This window comes from Andrena cerasifolii, chromosome 1 (assembly GCF_050908995.1).
Source record: "Andrena cerasifolii isolate SP2316 chromosome 1, iyAndCera1_principal, whole genome shotgun sequence".
NCBI classification, from domain to species: Eukaryota; Metazoa; Arthropoda; class Insecta; order Hymenoptera; family Andrenidae; genus Andrena; species Andrena cerasifolii.
The window spans coordinates 8,376,082-8,394,714 of NC_135118.1; the positions used below are offsets into that span (position 1 = coordinate 8,376,082).

At 43.7% G+C, this 18,633-nt stretch overlaps 2 protein-coding genes across 10 annotated transcripts in view; one reads left to right on the forward strand and one right to left on the reverse strand.

The window, feature by feature from the left end:
• LOC143369986 (uncharacterized) overlaps positions 1–5,752 on the forward strand; it is a 113,709-nt gene extending 107,957 nt beyond the window's left edge. For 3 of the 4 annotated variants that reach the window (XM_076814563.1, XM_076814551.1, XM_076814573.1), the window contains 3 exons: positions 338–378; positions 456–599; positions 691–5,752. In XM_076814563.1, the coding sequence (XP_076670678.1) occupies positions 338–378; positions 456–599; positions 691–783 (278 nt within the window). In that variant the 3' untranslated portion in view covers positions 784–5,752. The remainder of the gene's footprint in view (positions 1–337; positions 379–455; positions 600–690) is intronic. The other variant, XR_013085542.1, reaches the window with a different exon arrangement.
• A 1,209-nt stretch (positions 5,753–6,961) lies between these two features.
• Positions 6,962–18,468, reverse strand: Aplip1 (JNK-interacting protein Aplip1). 6 transcript variants are annotated; one of them, XM_076814640.1, is made up of 9 exons: positions 16,429–16,511; positions 16,210–16,279; positions 15,911–16,135; positions 14,074–14,288; positions 12,076–12,351; positions 11,362–11,514; positions 10,997–11,277; positions 9,615–9,793; positions 6,962–8,858 (listed from the first exon to the last, which is right to left on the reverse strand). In XM_076814640.1, exons 1-9 carry the CDS (start codon positions 16,481–16,483, stop codon positions 8,786–8,788), a joined length of 1,527 nt encoding a protein of 508 aa, XP_076670755.1. In that variant the 5' UTR covers positions 16,484–16,511; the 3' UTR covers positions 6,962–8,785. The 6 variants fall into 6 exon arrangements, with proteins under 6 accessions (XP_076670755.1, XP_076670747.1, XP_076670764.1 ...); XM_076814632.1 differs by having other exon boundaries at positions 14,074–14,309; XM_076814649.1 differs by having other exon boundaries at positions 15,923–16,135; positions 16,429–16,510.
• Between the last annotated feature and the right edge of the window lie 165 nt (positions 18,469–18,633).

Here is an 18,633-nt window from a genome sequence, read left to right on the forward strand (position 1 = left end):
TGGTCAATTCCGGCTTTCAGTAAAGTAACCGAATACAGTTGCGTTCTTCTATAAAGATCTTCTCGTGTGAACACTATGCATGCCCATCCACTGTTTCATTACTGGATAATACTATTCCTTGCTTACGAATTAGAAACGTAGACTTGTATTCTCGTGTGGACATTTTTTTTTATATATTTACAAATAAGTGTTTCGCTTGGAACTCTTGCAGATCTGAATACAGGGTGCTCGTATTATCAGGACATTCTTATTATTTGTCTTGTAAATAAAGCACCCTGAATTGTGGCTCGCGGTAATGATGTGAACACTTAAAATGCGTTTGCTTTAACCGTTTTAGATACTTTCAATGGAAGGAAAATACAGGAACTGGTTAATAACGTACGTTGGAATTGTTGAGCTTGCTTAATTTAGTGCGAGAGGGAAGGGCGTCTGATTAATATTATTCCTTGTAACAGGCGATCAGCAACGAATTAACGATGAAACACCTTCAACTTGAGAACAGCATGGGATTACAGGCATCGGAGATAAATGTTATGACGCAGTGCAGCATGAAGAATCCGGCTTTGCAAGCGAAACGGGCGAGCTTAACATCGTTACAGGTAACGATAAACGAGGCAAAGCCTGGCATTAAGATAATTGATCGTTAACTAGTTGCACAAAATTAACAGCTGTGTGTATTTTGCGTTACAGGCTGAGCACAACATGCAGAAGCAAATCCTTGAGACTCTACAGCAAGATCACCGCAACATACAAATTAGCATAAAGCATAATATCGACGTGTAAAAGTTACAAGTACCTCAGGACTTCTCGAGGTATTTCGAAGAAGTGCCACTCGTAAGGAACACAAAAGTCTACAAAGAACGCCGTACCGGCAAGAAGCAACTGAAACTATGGATGGTAATACGTGCAATCGCACTCTAAACGGTCCAGTGAGGTCTACTCGTACTCATTCCTACTCGAATACCAGTGACGCGATGGTAAAATGGAAAAATGTAACGGCTGCAAGTTACATCGACAATCGACAGCAGTGTAATGTCAACGTAAATCATTCTATATCTCGCGAGAAAGAGATAACATGTCTTCGAGTCGAGGGGAAGAAGAGAGGAGCCGCGAACAACCAAGGATGTACGAGATAACGCGTATACGTTATGCTGTATACACACGTAGATCTTGTGGAAACTGAATTGTGGACGTTTCAATCCAAGCCTCGCGGTACGCAGGGGCGAGGAACAGTCGTACGCCTCGGTAATAGTTCGCGATCAGCCGCAACGTGAGTCCTGTTGCAAATGACGGCCGCGTGTTACATTTTCGAAGGTCCAATGTTGCGCAGTTTATAAATTTTATGATAGCAGACTTGTGTAGATAGTGTGGACTGAATTCTCAACAGCCGCGCTATTCGGTCAGCCTTCAAAATCGTTTTACCTGGCCCAGTTTACAGTTGGTCGAATTGTCGTTTCCACGTCGAATAGACCGCGATATAAGTATATATCGGACGGATACAGCACCAGTTATGTTTAAATCTTATTTGTAGGATGCTAATGACTAAGAAGGAAACATATATGGCAAGTTGAAATCGCAGTTGGATTTAAATCTTACTAAGCGAAAGCGAGTTGGCAGTACAAATTTTTTGTTTCGAGCATTAAAAGTATCTATACACTCTGTAGAGTGTTCTAGCACTGTAGGTACAAGGTTAACTAGTTAATAGAACTTACGAAAGAAGATCAGTAACTTCTTAATAAACACAGGTCTCGAGAGCAATCAACCGACGGACCCGTGCTTATTAATTATCGCCCTTTTTCATGAGTTCTATTATTCAATTGAGTTCGTACCTATAGCTCTGAAACGCCCTGTATATGTCATTAAGAGAAAACGTATTACGAAAAGAATATTTAGGTACGCGAGTGTATCTGATATTTTATTATCATACGAGTACATTAATAATGGGTCGACTGTAAATGTCTCGAGCCTTAAGTACGTTATCAATTCTTTCCTGTAAAGAGAAGAAAAAAGGACTCGTTCGTAAAAAGTGTGTGTTCGCTGCTTACTTATATATATATATATATATATAAGTAACACACATGCACTTTTGAGCATTTTACACATTAATTTGTTATTTTTACAAATTTTTTTTACTTTATTGAGAAATTATATGATAAACAAAATTAATGGACCTCTCGCGGCGAAATGGACGACACGTCGCCGATTCCGCCGTGCATGTAAAATGAATGTTATATTTCGTGTTTCGCGATCGTTTTTGTTATGGCGAATCTTTTAGACTTTACTGTCCTCGTTATCCACCCAATATTATGTTACTCTAATATTACTTTATTAATTGTAATTAAGGTTTAGTATCTTATCAGCGAGTAGCATCATAATTTCCGCGATCGGCCGACGCGCGATCGTCAGTACGACACGATGGATAGCGCGCTGGTCGGTCATGCTTTAAGCTACGGGTGACAAAAAAAAACATTAAGCAAGCATAATCAAGCAAATGAATTCGTGATCCAATGTATAAAGAGAGATGTCGAGAATATTCGGGATGGAGGTGCGCGTGCGCAGAGGATTCACGAGAAGCGCCATTCGTTGCGGATATTATTCAACAGCTATCGAAATAGTAGATCTATACATCATTTAGTTCCATTTCCCTATGTACAAGTATAAATAAGGCTGATATATACTGTAAATAAGAATTCCGAACATCTCGATGATCGGGCAATCGCCGATCAAAGGTATCACCGATATTTCGTTCTTTCCTCTTGTGAATTGTTCGTTCATGTTGTACATCTACTTGCAAATCGTGTGCTAGTTCCCAAATATACGTTAAAGAGTTTCTCATGTCCCCCGGTATCGACGCCAGTCGTTGGTCTCGGCACGATTTAGAATCGTAACGTAGTTGATAAATGATGTATTAATATGCGGGCAGCCTACTCCCCCTTTTACGTAAGTTCCCGTTTCGAAGACGCGGCATCAGGCGAATTAGAACGATTGACATCCTCCTAGAACGACAATATTTATGTGGATCCAAGTCGATGAAGAATATTCGTATTATTTTAATTAAAGCTCTATGACTTACCGTGAATTGTTTATATAAATTATGTATTTATTTTTAACTGAAACGACCCTCAAATATAACGATGTACAGACAGGAAATCTTGAAATTACGGAAAGAGGGGACTATATCTGCGTATACTTCTTATATATATATCTCTCTCTATATATATATATATATATATATATATGTACACATCATGGTCATTGTAAAAATCGTCGTAAACCCCTTTTTATGTCGTTGGCATCGATGTCAAGCATATTCGAGGTAGATGGTCGAGCAAATTTTTTTTTCAACTGAGATCGCCATATACATATATATATGTAAGTGTACAATATTAGAAAAAGCTTTGGATATAAGCTGTGCTCACATTTGTCGCCAAAAAAAAAAAAAGAAGGTTTGACTACCCTTGCCTCACGATCGCTAGACGTCGATAAAGAAAGAGTCCAAACTTTTTTACGTGCTATGTCATACTGTTAAAGGAATAAATATGACCCGTGTATAATCGAGCCATCGTGAGCGTTTAATTAAGTGGAACGGCAGATTTTCCGATTCGTCACGATCATTATAGTACAAACAGCAAGTTTAGAGCGTCTCTGTGTTCAGTGTCACTCTTTCACTTCTGTAATCCGCCGAGCAGCGTTAGTGTCAACGCGTTTCGTAATCCTCGGCGAAGCGACTCGAGCTTTACAATAGCCTTCGTGCTCGTGTTTTTTATATGTCTCAGAGTTACGCGTAGAAACTGGTATTTCTACTATTAATCGTTATTCGAAATTACAAATTGAACAAGATATATGGTATCCATGATACCTCGTTAATTAAAAATATTGTCATGACACGCGTAACGGATTCGCGCGTATCATTTAAACAGCCACGGTAATGTAATTGCGTTTGAAAATTGAGCACCCCGCAGTGACTGTAACAGCGCGTGGTTCACCACAAATGGCCGCATACGGAATATCTTTTGGTTCGTTGATTTTAGGCAAAGTGTATCAGAAATTGAATGAGCAAGCTCTGTTCGATCAGTAATTAAACGAAAGCTGTTAATACGACCTTAGATGGCACTACAGAATTCGCTGAAACGTATGTTGGACTTCGCAACATTGTAAATACTACCTTTATTATATTTTATACTCTGCTGTTTGCACATAAGTGATTTTTACAATTTCTTTCTGTAAGTTACAATATGCAAGCACAATTGAGCACGATTGTGGTGTACATTCTCCTTTTACGTTTGTATATGTATTCTTAGGAGCAGAACGCTGCGAGAATGGCTCTTGAATCATTGCGAGATCGAATCGCGTTACCGGCTCGCGCCCGTTCCATGAGTATTGAGCAGTCTTGGGAATTTCTACGTGAAACGATCGTCTCCTTGATCTTGTTTGTAAAAGTGGAAACGGAGAGAGTCCCTGCGATGCGTGCGAGTCGTTGATCGGCACTATTAGGTAGCGCCAATTTCACAGGAGAATACTTACATGCTTGGTCTGGTGATACTTTGCCGTTAAGAGTTCAAAGTACTATGCGTAATTCCATTGCTTTTAAATGTAACTGAAGTAAATACGACTCTCATATGTTTGCACTTGTACGTCGTGTACAGAATGAATCATTCGAACGAGCAAGCTTCTTTGTACAGCCTACCGTAACTTTTCATCTCAATGTTTTCGAGACTTGTTCGACACTGTGTAAATTTCACCGTAGCTGTTAAGGTACCGCAAATATCATTTGCATGTTACGAGCTTCTCTGAAGAGACATGCACCTCCGAATTAATCTTCTGATGTAGTGTACATACCGACTCGAAACAATACACTGTTCTAGAGAAATGAAATGTTATTATACTCATCGCGTACTTTTCTATCTTCAATTTGTATTTAATTTTTATACACGCGAGTCCTGGTTTCGTTGAGGCACGCCAACAGTGACGTAACAACGCTAGTGTAATGTTGACACTGCGACGAAGCACGTGGGAGGATGGACAGTTGTCATAATATAGGGAGGTGTATAGCTCTTCGTAGATCGCCAAAGAATGATAAGAGAAATAACGAGCCGATATTACTACGCACGACGAGGTGATTCATGCAGAAATTTATAAAAATGTTTACAGTCAAGTCGCCTAGAACAACACAGACGAGACAAAGGAAATACTTGGAAGCAAAAGTGTACCATGTATGCAAACATTAATTTCGAGAGACACGTTTTCCATTTACCGCGGAAGAAACGAAACAGAATTGATATCTCTTCTATCCTATTCGAATCATACTAAACCACCAACGAAATCACGTTCTTGCAGTAATCTTTTCTAAATTCTGTTTCTAAGTACATTGAAAATATGAGTAAAGGATAATGGAAACGTACATAGGCAAGCATAAATGAAAAGAAGAAGAAAAAAAAGGATGGATCTTAATATAATCAATGAAAAAAAAAATATATAATGATTGGGATCATGTACACGTATAACTTGTGTCAAGACTGAATTATCAAGACTTCGTAGGAGGTGGAACATTTTTGTAAATAATACTGCCTGAAGGAAATATATGCAGAAATTATATGAAAATTATGGAAGTTGCAAAGCCCCTTTGAATGTATTTTCTCCTCGCATCCTGTCTGTTTCATAAACTCATTATTCGTTCGATATCTAATTGTTCCGATTAAGAAAAAAAAATGGAAGAAATATACAGATATACTGAGTAATGAAATATTTAAAATTACGAGTTATTTATTACACAACAGATTCTTAAAATAATCGCAAGACCGACCGGCCTGCGGAGACAGGATTACAGACCTTATCACATTAAACACTATCACGCGACTGACAGTACTTTTTTTTTTTTTTTATTAATTTGCTCCTCGGAGCTGCGGCTCTTTCCATTTTATTCTGACGACTCGTTCGTCCCCAAAAATTCTTTTGCTCCTGTTGGACATTTCTTGTTATTCTTTGAGCGTTGATCTAACAAACAAGGAACCGTCCTGCTAAGCGTAAAATTTTATTGGATGCATACCGGTCAAGGGCATTGGTCCATTGCTTCAAAGTACAACGGGTGTCACTGAAAATTGCACAGTAGGTACATTGCTGGAAACATATTTACCCTAAAATGTTTTAATTAACGATGAGACTAGAATTAGAGATAAAACTATTTTGGGGACAAATTTTGAAACATATTTATTAGGAGGATAAAGTTGAGTAATTAAAGGATGAACAAGTGTTGAGAAATTTTTCTTTCCTTTTTTGCGCCAACTATCCTCGCTCCGCGGCCCTGCAATTTTAAGTGACACTTCCGTACATTTTCGGCGAAAGAAGGCGTGGACCTCCCTCAAGTAAATACTCTGCGACAAACAAGCCCCTTGCCCGTTGCATTTGCTACGAGATAAAAGAAGGATTCAATTATAGATATTATTCTGCGTCGCTACGAAAGAAATTGCAGCTATACTTTTTTATCCATATCTCTCGAGCAGCGAACGTTCGAATCGAATCCCCAATTAGAATGTCGCGACGAAAACTCATCGGAAGTTGATGAGCGAACGAAAACGAATGACTCGCGGCTCTCATGACCAGTGTTCCACCGTATTAACTACTAAACGATCGAGTCGAAGTTTGCCATGAAGATAACGTATCTGCACAAGTGGTGCAGCGAAGCATTGCGCGTTGGTTCAATCGGTGTCGCGCACCCATTCTTTTATATCTATCAGACGATGCGATTACTCTTTGTGAAAAACTCGAGAGAAAGAACTTAGCTTGCCGTGGGAATTCGCGACGATGGCATTGCGCGCGGGATGATATCAATTTGTACCTGTATGAGAAAATAATCCGGAAAGGCACGATACTCGAGGCGATCTCAATCAAAGGCACGTGTAATTGATAGACGACGGTGCAGATAGAGAGTCTTTTCTTTCTAGCAATGAGTAAGCACTGCATGTTTGTCTCTCAATTTTTATTCAACATACTGTATATAACCGAGCGGTTCAAATACGTGTACAGCGTGGATCAAATCCCAAGCACGGTGGTCGCATGAATCATCCCTGCTCTGTCATCGGAGGAAGTTACTAAATTCTCCGATCGCGCGCTGTCGAACGAAAAATGTCACTGAACGACGTTCCGGTCGTGCGCGAGAGCGAGGTTATCCGTCGAATGGTATTTCAGAACCGGCCTACTCAACGCTGTCGTGCGACGATCCGTGATCCAACGACGGATAACGAGTAGGTACAAGTTAAAGATCGCCGTTGCTTCTACGGATAATATCGCCGCGAATCCATTCGTTTGTCCGGTGCGTGCGATTCGATTCGTACTGCATGAATGTTCGCGGAACGCTACGACCCAGTACAATGTACAATATCGACATAAATTGGAAATTACAAGAGAGGCCAATGTGCGCTTCGATTAATCGTCGTCTTTCGCGACCCGAGCGAAGTACTTCGCCGTGAATCGTGGGTCGTAAACGTCAGAGTCTTGTCGATTGGAACGCAACCTATAATTAATCAACGACCCGTTCGTGGGAAAGAAAGATAGAAAAATATACGTATACGCGTCTCTAATTACGATACGGGATAGAAAGGTCGCCCGGCGCTGCCGAGCTCGCTTCGGGGAGTATTTCCTCTTTCATTCTGCTTTTCTGTTTTCGCAGCGTTACCGTCGTGGAACGTAAACATGGCCGACAGCTTCCCGAAGCGCGTTCGACGGTTGAACGGGCGGGAAAGAAAAGGAGGAAAGAGAACGTAAACGGAAGCCATCACTGTCGCGTGTCAAACATCAGAACGATCCACACTCGCTATTGTCGTTTTCGTCTTCCTGCGTGTCGCTATGTGTCTTGGTCGGAGGGTCGAAAGGTTAACGATTAGTCCTTATCGGTAATAATTAGCGTACGTTAGTCGAATATTAAAGACCTCCCACCCGGAGCTCAACTCGCGTCCCGTGGCAACGAAAAGAAGCGGGGATGATCGCGGATCAGCGAAATCGGTTGCGTTGGATCGCGTGCAATTATGGATAAACAGCGGGGCGATGGTGAGAAACGAGGGAAACCGCAAGTAAACTGTGAAGGTTGGGATGGGAAAATGGCGCTGAGTCCGTCCCGTCGTGACGCTTCCCGAATTTCCTCGGTACGTACAGTGGCTCGCATTAATATTCGGACACTTTTTAAAATCGCATAACTTTTTTAGAATTGGTCCAAACAACTTGAGTTTTCTTTCGCTGATTTCGGGAGTTTTCGCGATTCTCGACCTTATTCCGCGATCTTTAAACGTTTGTAGCTCGGAGCAACGTTAACCGATTTTGATGAAATTTTAGGCACGTATACAACTTACTGCAATCTACAAACGGTTTTTTTTTGAATTTTCATTACAAGCTCAGAAAAAAAAAGTTTAAAAATCGACCTTTACTATTCTTTTCGCTATTCCAACCAAATACATTTTTTTTCAAAACGACGAAACGCGTCAGTTAGCAAACTAATCCATCTAGCTTCTCAAAAAAAAAACTCAAGTCGTTTGGACTAATTCTAAAAAAGTTATGCGATTTTAAAAAGTGTCCGAATATTAATGCGAGTCACTGTATATACGGATATACGTATATGTGTAAATCCACGCCGAGCTGTATATACATATACGTGTATGCGTACAATTGGGTGTTTGATTCGCGTTTCATCATGTTCATAATATCTACAGCTAAGGGCAGTATGTACAAGGGGACAAAGGAGAATGAGATTCATCGTTTCCTCCATAGCCGCTATACGACAGGCCAGCAGTATAATCTATTCGATATAGATATCCTCTATCGGGAAAGCAGTCTCGATGAACTTCGTGTAGAACCGGTGGAAAGCTCGCCTGCGAAAAGAATATTACAGCTTAACAATCTGGTCCCATCTTGTCGCGAGACTCGTACAATTTCGAGATTCCTTGCGACCGTTTTCACGTACACCAGGCGGGCTCCCAGAAACAAAGCTACCTTAAAAGGTACTGAGGTAGTTTATTACCGGAAAGCCACCCAACAAACGGAAGCAAAGGAAGGTACTCTTTATCTAGACAGCAAGAGGAAATGAAAATTGTACTTTTCAAATTGCGTAGTCAGATTTGACGGCCCAAACAGTGCCGCGCCCGGGGGGGGGGGGGGAGAAGCCCTTGCACCTCCAAAGAAATAGGAAAAAATAGATCAAGGTAACCACGATTGAAGTGATTCAAGCTTTGTAAAAAGTAAAGAAAACTGGATTTTATACTTTAAATAAATTTTTATAATCACCTAATGAATTATATTGAATTCGCATTGAAATTTTTTTCTCTGCTCGTCTCTGCTTCCCCCCCCCCCCCCCCCCCCGAGATTAAATTCTGGGTGCGCCACTGTCGTCAAGTATTTTAATTTAAAAGAGTTGAGACAATTTTAAAATTAATTCAATATGACAACTTCGCGTAGGAATTATTGCTAATTTGCTACGTGAAAAACAAGTGAACTCTTTTTCGCCCAAAATTAGCAGCCTATTTTACCAAATTACTTTGCTAATAAGATATACGTGCTAAGATTACTTATGTCGTTGTATAGGCAGAGATGTCGGTAATGACTAAAAAAGGAAGAAATAGTATGCGCACCCGACGGCTTCGGCAACAGGCCTCGTGGATTCTTGACCAATGAACACGTGGCAAGCGAACCTCTGCAAGGTGGGGTGCTTCGTGATGAAGCCGAGGTAGCGGTGATCGCGAGGATGGAACGCGCAAAAGGAGACGTTCTTCAGTGAGTAGAAATAATCGTGACAGGGCCCTTGACTTTTCTGCAATGTGCACGGTGTAGCATACCGTTAAGACGAGAGAATAAACACCCCCAGAAACTAGGGCTGTTCGAGTACTCGAATATATGGCTTCAAGAGCTTCGGGTTGCCCAATGCGTTTCTATGACCACGATTATGGTCCGGCACTTCGGACAACAAGGATTGCTACCCTAAGTGATCGGGGGCTTGTTTCCGATCTGTTGTTTCTTTATAAGTTAATACACGGCCAAATTGACTGCCCGGAGCTCTTGGCAACAGTACGCTTTCACGCCCCACAACGGCATCTGCGCTCCAGACCCCTGTTTGTGTCTAAGGAACCTGGGTACTTTAACTACACAGCTGATTCCATCAATAGAGCTATGTATGCGGCGAACCAATATATCACTGATATTGAGTGTTCTCTATATCGTGTGATTCATTCCGGCACAAATTGCTCAGTCGACTCTCCGAATAACTGTTCCCGAAGCGTAAGCACATATGCTTAGGTTATTAGAATAAGTTACCAGACTCATTTCTCAAGTACTAGTTAGCATGTTTTGTATACTAAAGGGTATTCCCGTTGAGAATAATAATAATAATAATAATATTAATAATAGTAATATTAATATTCGAGTGGCTTGAAATTCGGACCGAGCCGAGGCTCGGTTTCCGAGTCGAGCCGAGTATTTGAAAAAAGCGAGCGGCTCGAATAGAACCGAGAACTCGAATTTCTTCGAACGGCTCGAATAGAACCGAGCGGGCGGAAAGTACCGAACAGTCCGGTGTGTCGAGTAGTTTGAAGCTTGAATGTTTCGAATATTTTAGAACATGTTTGTATACTGGATAATGCTTTGTAATTATTATTATTATTATTATTTCGACTTTATTTATTTTCAATACTTAGAGAATACTTTCATTTGCAGTTTACATTTTAATTACTCACATTAATTACTGCGGCCTCGCCTTTACTCGTATCTTGCTTTCCCTTTATGTACTATATTCTCTGTTTAACGAGTAATAAAGTCGAAATAATAATAATTACGAACCACTCGGAAAAATTCAAGTTCTCGCTTTTCTTCGAGCTACTCGATTCTTTCGAACTCGAGTACTCGAACTTTAGTACTCGAACAGCTCTACCAGAAACGCGCCGCGAGGTGAGACAACGAATCTGTTGCGTCGATTTCAAGCGCGAAAGCTTTGAAATCAACTTCGGCCTATTTGGTTTACCCGTGGTTTACTCCTGTCGACCATTCGTAGACCCTGGTCAGACACCTCCAGGATGCAGCTCTGGGAGACGGGCGGCTCCTGCGAGTTCCCAACAATCCTCCGAACCGCTTGGCAGACTACGCTGGTGCCTTTGTGCGCCAGCGTCTCCACGGAGCCCAAATAGCCCAGAAGGTACCGTTCCCGTTTCACCTTCGGCGCCGTGGGGTCGAAGTCACTGTAATCCATGTCGACCGCGTACGCCGAGGGGAAGATACCTTGACGGCCCGTTCTTAGGTTCACACCTTAAACCGAAAATGAGAGCCGATGACGGTGCGGTCGGCGGGCGTCGTTGAACCGATAGAACGCAGCAATCGGACACCACGAACCTTCGCACCACAGATCGTCCGCCTCCTTCTGAACGTAAATAGGATCCCCGATCTCCAGATCGATCTCGTCGTGGTGTCTTGGCACGAATTTGTGCAGGCCCCGGTGCGTCGCCTCGAGCAGCTCCAGCTGAGTGAATGGTGCACCCCCGCTTCCTGCAAAAGTGACGCGCCACTATGCCGTCAATTACTCTGCTTGATGAAGATTGGTAGCGTCAAGCTTGTCTATTAGGGACCGTCCTTAAATTACGTAAGGGTAATTTTCGGCAAATTCTTACCCCCTCCCTCCCCCAGTATAAGAATTCGTAAGATTTCATACTTCAACCCTCTCCTTACGTAATATTTTTCACATTTATTTTTTGCAGTTATTAAAATTCTTTTAAAGGTGTGTACATAATTCATTTAACTCGGTTTCGGGAAATTTAAACTAAAACTACTCTTCTGGAACATTAATGATCGAATTTGTGTTTATTGAAAGTTATTTTAAAAAATATTACATAAGACGCTACCTGACTCCCCCCGCTGTAAGAAAACGTAAGAAATTCGCGACCCCCTCCCCCTCGAAAAGGTCTTACGTAATTTAATGACGACCCCTAATCCCTACGCTAAAGATTGTGGAATCTGATATCAGCTGCCATCCGTCACAGAGGAACGAACACGCCAAACGGTACCCGATACAGAAGCTACGTTACTCATCCCCGAGAACAAAGTAGTCACCTGGCGTGCTGCTAGGCGAAACAGATTCCGTGTTCTGTAGGGTATTGCAGGGTATCGGCGAGACGCTCTTCGGCCCGTTCTCCGGCGAGTGAGCAGTCGAATGGCCGCTGTCAGTGGCCATCCGCTCGCTGTCGGGCGAGCTGTCCTCGTGGCGGAGCCTCGAGTGGCATTTTCGCAGCACCAAATGCGGCCGGCTGGAAGTGAAGCCGGCGGCCGCGTTAAGCTCGTCTGCCAGGGACGAAGCGGACTGCGTGGACACTTGACTCATAGGCAGAGCTGCGATAAAAAGAAAAACACGTTTTATCGGGTGACATTCTTAACTCCGTGGCGCGATGCACTGGAGCGCGACGCAATGTGCGCGAGGGTGCCGCGTATCGAAACGATCGGACCGCGAAAGAAGCGAGGACCCTGTATGTATCAACGTACTCGACGCGCGGAGTATGTTCGGCGTGGAATCGTCGGGCGACGAGTCGGTGCGACGTCGACTGGTCGTAACCATCGTAGCGATCGCGAGCGAATAAGCCTCGCGATCAGTCGGACGAACAGACCTCGAACAAGTGGCGTGACGTAAGTAGATGTCATTATGGATTTTCTTTCGTTGCAGTGGTCAATTCTGCGGTCGAACGAGTGATATCTTTAAGACCGGGCGATGAGACGCGCGTAGGATACGCTTGATTCCAGATCGGGGATTGTGTTGCGCGTTAAGGTCACGCCAAGTACATGACGACAGTGTTTTGTTTACCGAGTTTCGTGCAGGAAGACGAGCAGGAAGTAGGTATGCACGGAAGTTTCAGAAGCCAATTAGTGTAAGTCCAACTTTCCCTGAAAATGAATAGTAGTTGAAAGACCTGGATATCGTTATAGTTTTCGGTTGACAAATCAATTAAGTCGCTATTTCCATACGTAAGCAATAATCCCTACGCAAACCAGCGGCCATGGCCGTGATGGAAACACCGGTTCCCATAAGATCACCGATGTTAAACATCACGGGGCGGCGTACTGGGGAAAGATGGGTGACACCACCTGTGTCTCCCGGTGCGTCGCTGCTGTTGGGACCCGTAGGAGAGGTTAGGGAAGATGGAGAAATGAAGAACTATCATCGTCGTGTCGGTTCGTTGGGCAATATAAGCGAAATGCTTGAAACGCCCATTCTGTGTTAGAAAACATACAGGAAAACAAAAAAATACAATACATACAATCTCTCTACGCAACAAATACTTTCCATTAATGTAATAGCGTATTCGGGACGGTCGCGCACCAGTGCGACCGTCCGAACACGCTATACCGTCAAGGACCCAGTTCCTAATCAGAACCCAATTCCTAATCAGTTTAGGCAAATAAACCAAATAATAAGCTAATTATGATACAAATTTATTCTAACAAATTACTAAATAATTATGAAGTATTTTGAAATTTATACGCAAAATTTGATAGCTCATAGTAAAACGTGTGAAGGTGATCAGAAACTGTTCCCTTTGCGTTTTTCACTTTCAAAGTTAAATTATAAAATAATTATTATTATGTGTGCACTGTTTTCAATACCAAATCAAAGATAAAACATACATTTACTGAAGTAACAAAGAATCTTTTGAATTTGGTTAAGTTTTCCCTTTAGGCGTTTAAAAACTCGCGGTAGTTACTCTTAAGTGATCAGGAACTGGGCCCTTGACGGTAAGCTTCGACCCAAAATAAAGGTTTCGCAGAGGTTAAAGTTCACACAATGGGGGGTATTTATATCGATCGCGGAATTATTACTTGGACAAAGTTGTTCGGGGGGCAAACAGTGTATCAAAATCTCGGTTTAAATGCTGAGATGGACTTGCTTACACTGATTGGTTTCCGATCCTTCCGTATGCAGCTTTACTTTGTGCACCTCCCATACCGCAGGATTATCATTCGCGGTTTCGACACGCTTCGCGAAATGAACTTCGGTTGAATCGCGATTGGCGAGGTATCGATCGTTAGGCATTGAAACGTGTCACTGCAATTGTTTCTTACATTTCTTTGTTTTGGGGATCTCCGGCAATCTCCGGCGTCTACGTTCGGTGCTGCCGCTCCCCGGCCGATGCGACGGCACGTGCTCCGGCGTTGGCCAGGAGCTCAGGCTAGAACAGGAGTCGCCGACGTCGCTGACGACGCTGTCCCTGCCGCCGGACCCGGCAGTGCTACCTCCACCAGGACCCGGTCCACCGACGCCTGCCGATCGACCCCTGCTGCTCAGTCCACCGAACAAGCTAATGTCACCCAAGGGTAGTCGTGTAGTGAGCTAAGCTACCTTCCACCATGCCGTCTGATGTGTACATTCATGGGGGTTTCCACGAGGACGCGACGCGACGTGTCGGGAACTTATCACAACGCTTAATCCTTGTAGAAATTACTTGGGTACCTTGTAGCATTAAGCCGGGAATCCACCCGGAAGCTAAGCTATGCTACGCTATGCTTGGCTGTGCTACAAAACATAAAAAATATAGCACAGCTTAGCTTTTGGTGGAAACGGTTCCGGTAATTATTTACTTTAGGGTTTCACCGATTTTTATGAAATTTAGATATTATTAGCAGATGAAATTACCACGGTGCCATAAGGATATATCGAGGCTGAACTTTTAAAACTCAGCATAGAATAGCTTAGCTTGGCTTTCAGCTGAATTCCCGGCTTTATCATACATTTGAAATTGAAAGCGTCGATGGTCAGACGTTGTGATATTTCTTCCCAATGTTGAGGGAAAGGAGACCATTTTTCTTTTGGAGATGCGGCGCTGGTTTATGCGCGATACTGGCACACGTTTCAAGAGTTACTAAGTAACTGGACGTGCAAACTTGCATTTACCATAGTGCATTGGTAAAGTTGAAAGGGTATCGATCGCCTTTTTCAGAGGAAGAATGGGGAGTGCTTAAAAATAATCGTAACCTTGAGGAATTATAGGTAAAAGGTTCCTTGAGAGGATCTGAATTAACGGGAACAATTATTTCCTCTTTTACGTGCAAGGGTTTGTAGAAACTTGTATTTGAAATGATCACTGACGGATGCACTAAGAGTATATTCTATTCTATCAAAATGCAAATGTATATTTGTTATCTTTCAGTCGATTCATGTTATGTACACCACTCCAAATAATTAGAGGGTCGTCTATCGAACTATACTTATTCTTGTGATATTTCCTCTGCATCTCCAAAGTCCCGTAATTATTTGGAGCAGTGTATACCGGATGGTTCACCATAAACAGAACTCCGAATTGAGCATATGAATCATTCGGAAACTTTCCAAGTCAAAGTAATCTGTTCACATGGAAACACATCTCTTTAAGCATCGAACTATCTCCTCTGATAACCAAATCCGACATCAGAACCGCAGTCGTCTGTGTCCTTAGATGACTGCGTTCTGAGGTGCAGAGCCTGATGTCAGATCGGCAGCAGATCCGCAGCAGATTCTGCCGTCTGCTACGGTCCTGACGTCAGACTCTGCGCTCTCATGCCAGAGCCAGATCCTGCTACCAATCTGACGTCAGACTGGAGACAGATGGTTATTAGGGTCATTCTACAAACCACCACCATGTAACCTCGACGTACCTTTAAATTCGCGTTTCATATGCTCAAAGCTAGCGATAAGAGGATCACAGGTGCACCAAGCACCAGTGAAGTCCCCAATGCGCATGCCCAAACCTGTTAACTCCGCCCACGAGCCTCACCATTGCTTGGCGTAGACTCAAGTGTTCTGTTGCTGGCATACCATCCCGTATTTCACTCACGAATCCCGTCAACTCGGGGATCCAAAGCTATCAGAGTCTAAGAGACTATGGCACTTGACAGGCAAATGAAGAAACAAATGTACACTTACGATGTTACCAACCTAAAGTCGCTGTCCGCCACGATGGAGCAATTGTGATCGAGGTCCTCGCTGTCATCCCCAGAAGTGTGGCCGCTCTGGTTGCCGTGGCGATGTATGACCACCACCTCGTCGTCCTCGGAGTCACCGGCTACCCCGTTGCAAGGTCTGCCGACCTCCGTGTCGCTGCCCTGCGACGAGGTCGGCGAATCGTCTATCATCACATCGTGGACGAGCCTGTTCCCCAACACCAGTTCCCCATAATTAATTCGACGACTCGCTACCACGTCCACGAGGATCGTTCGATTTACCTGAAGTAGTTCCTATCACGCATCAACGAGGAATATCTCACTAAACTCATATACACCCGACTACAAGCATCTGGAAGAATTTTCCAACGGCTAGTATCGAGCTGGTCAACAACAGGAAACTATGAGACCCAAGACTAATTACGAATGAATTTCTGGGATGAAATTAGAGAAGATACAGAGGACAGCTTTGAGAATGAGAATTTGTGTCTGGAAATTTACTTCTGTTTGTATCGAACGGTTCTTGAAGATCTATCGGTGCCAATGAAGCCTTCATTGCTGGAGATGACACTGATCCTATCCGTGGACTGCTTCCATTGCAATTAGACGTTCTATGATGGCATGTGTTTGTAGAGTCGCGAAGCGTGTTCTAGCATTTGAAGACCGCCGACGGGTTTATGTAATAAGACGGATCGCTTCGATTGAAGTTTGTAAGAGAGGGTGGTATGTCCGGGTTTAGTACGTCTTCTGTTAAAGTATTATCCATTTAAACGGCAAGTGGATCAAAGCTCGACGAACTGCCGCGCTGCGACTCTCGAAGACACTTCGTCACGGTCACGAAATCCTCGAATACCGTTGACCAACAGGTAAACCGTGGTACTATCTGAATTGAAGCTTACGGTGCGCGTGTCTTCTCTAAAATGGGCACAATTCTCATTAATATTACGAATGTTTCTTTTTCAAGTAACTAAACATTGCTTGCGCTATACAAAATTGACGACGAAAACTCCCCTCTTTACAAATTGTTAACTGTTAATGTGTCTGTATCGGCCGATTAGATAGTTAACGATAAATACTGAGCGCGACTGGTGGAGGGGACCAGTAACAGCGCGGTTGTTTCGTTTGAAAAGGCAAGTAACCGAGAGTGACAGCCAGAATGGGAATGATTTGACGTGTACGCGGCGGTCTCCGTATTGATTTCATTTTATCCCTTTTCGGTGTCGACCCGAGCATTGCAGTCGTAAATAAATTCAACTGTATTAACGCGCGTGCTTTTAGTTTTTCCATCTGCGACCGGTATCAATTGTCTTCGAGAATATCAGATATCGATATGGAACTGCATCGTTACTCTAAGACTCGTGCGAAAGGATAAATAGTGTCGAAAGTTTATTTCATAAAATTGCGGAGTAATTGAGGCTTGTATATTAAGCGTGATCTTTAAGTAAGGAATCTAATATAGTAAACTACCGAAGATCGTGAGATTAATAAGTGAATGTAAAGTTTCATCGCTTGAGATTAAGTTCTACGTTTCTCTCCTTACGCACACTTTTGGCAAAGTTGTTTGATTCAATCTCCCTGGCAATGCGGGTAGTATCTCTGAAACCTCGTGCCAATTAGAGATGCATGCAGGTGTCCTACAAAGGCTGCGTCTTTCCGCGCTGAATTTTATTTCGCACACAGAGAACAGCATCGACCGCGCCTCCACCGTGTACTTTTGAATGCACCCATGGCATACCCCCTCAATCGCCCACGAAAGAGCAATTCACCGAGTAGAACCGCCGCTGATGCAATGAATGCAATCGCGATGCAGCGTAACCAGCGCTTACCGAACATCTCTCCACTCAGAAAAATACGAGACCAAGGCCTTAAAAGCATCCTTCTATACATTGCAATCTCGCCGTCGAAACAGACTCCAGCCACCCCCAGAATAATCTAAAACCGTCTCAAACTCTCAACAAAATTCCCATCAACCCCCTACCTTGACCCATTAAAGCACATCTCTCCCTGACTGCTAAATAACGCAGAGCTCGCAGCTCACTTGCAATCCTCAGCGTATTGAATTCACGGCGAATCTCATCACAGAAACCATTTTTTCAGGTGCAAAAGAGGAGGCCTGATCATCGAGCGACCGAGATCTCGTCGGGGCTCAAGCAACCCCCATCTCCCGGGAAGTTGATGTCTTCGGGGAAACGTCTTACACGGTCTCCCATCTGAGAAGACCGCGTTGCTCTACAATTTCCGGGAAGCTCCCCTGTCAAGATGACGTGGAGACTCGCTTCTACAACATTCTAACCCGACGAATCCACGCATCCTCCGGACACCTTGCACGATCGGTTAGAGAATTTGTTCCCCCCACCCTCTCGCCCCCGTAGAAGAAGAAGCCACGGGTGTTGTTCGTCTACTCACGTGTAATTAGACAGGGGCGCCTTGAGGTGCTGGGGCAGCCTCTCGAAATAGTGGCGGAACTCTTCGAACTCGGTGTCAGCCATTCTGCCAGCCAGGGAAACACACGGGGTCGGACCTGAAGGCGGCCGTGACGGCCTGGAGGAGAGCTGCTCGTCGACCCCCAGCAGGACCCTACGGGGGAGAAAGATGTCGCTGACGGTCCGCCGAGGGGAGGGAGGCGCGAAGAGGCCGCTTCGACGACGCTCGCGCGACCCGACGCGACGCGCGGGCGTCCCATATTGATCGCTGCGTGGTCGGGCG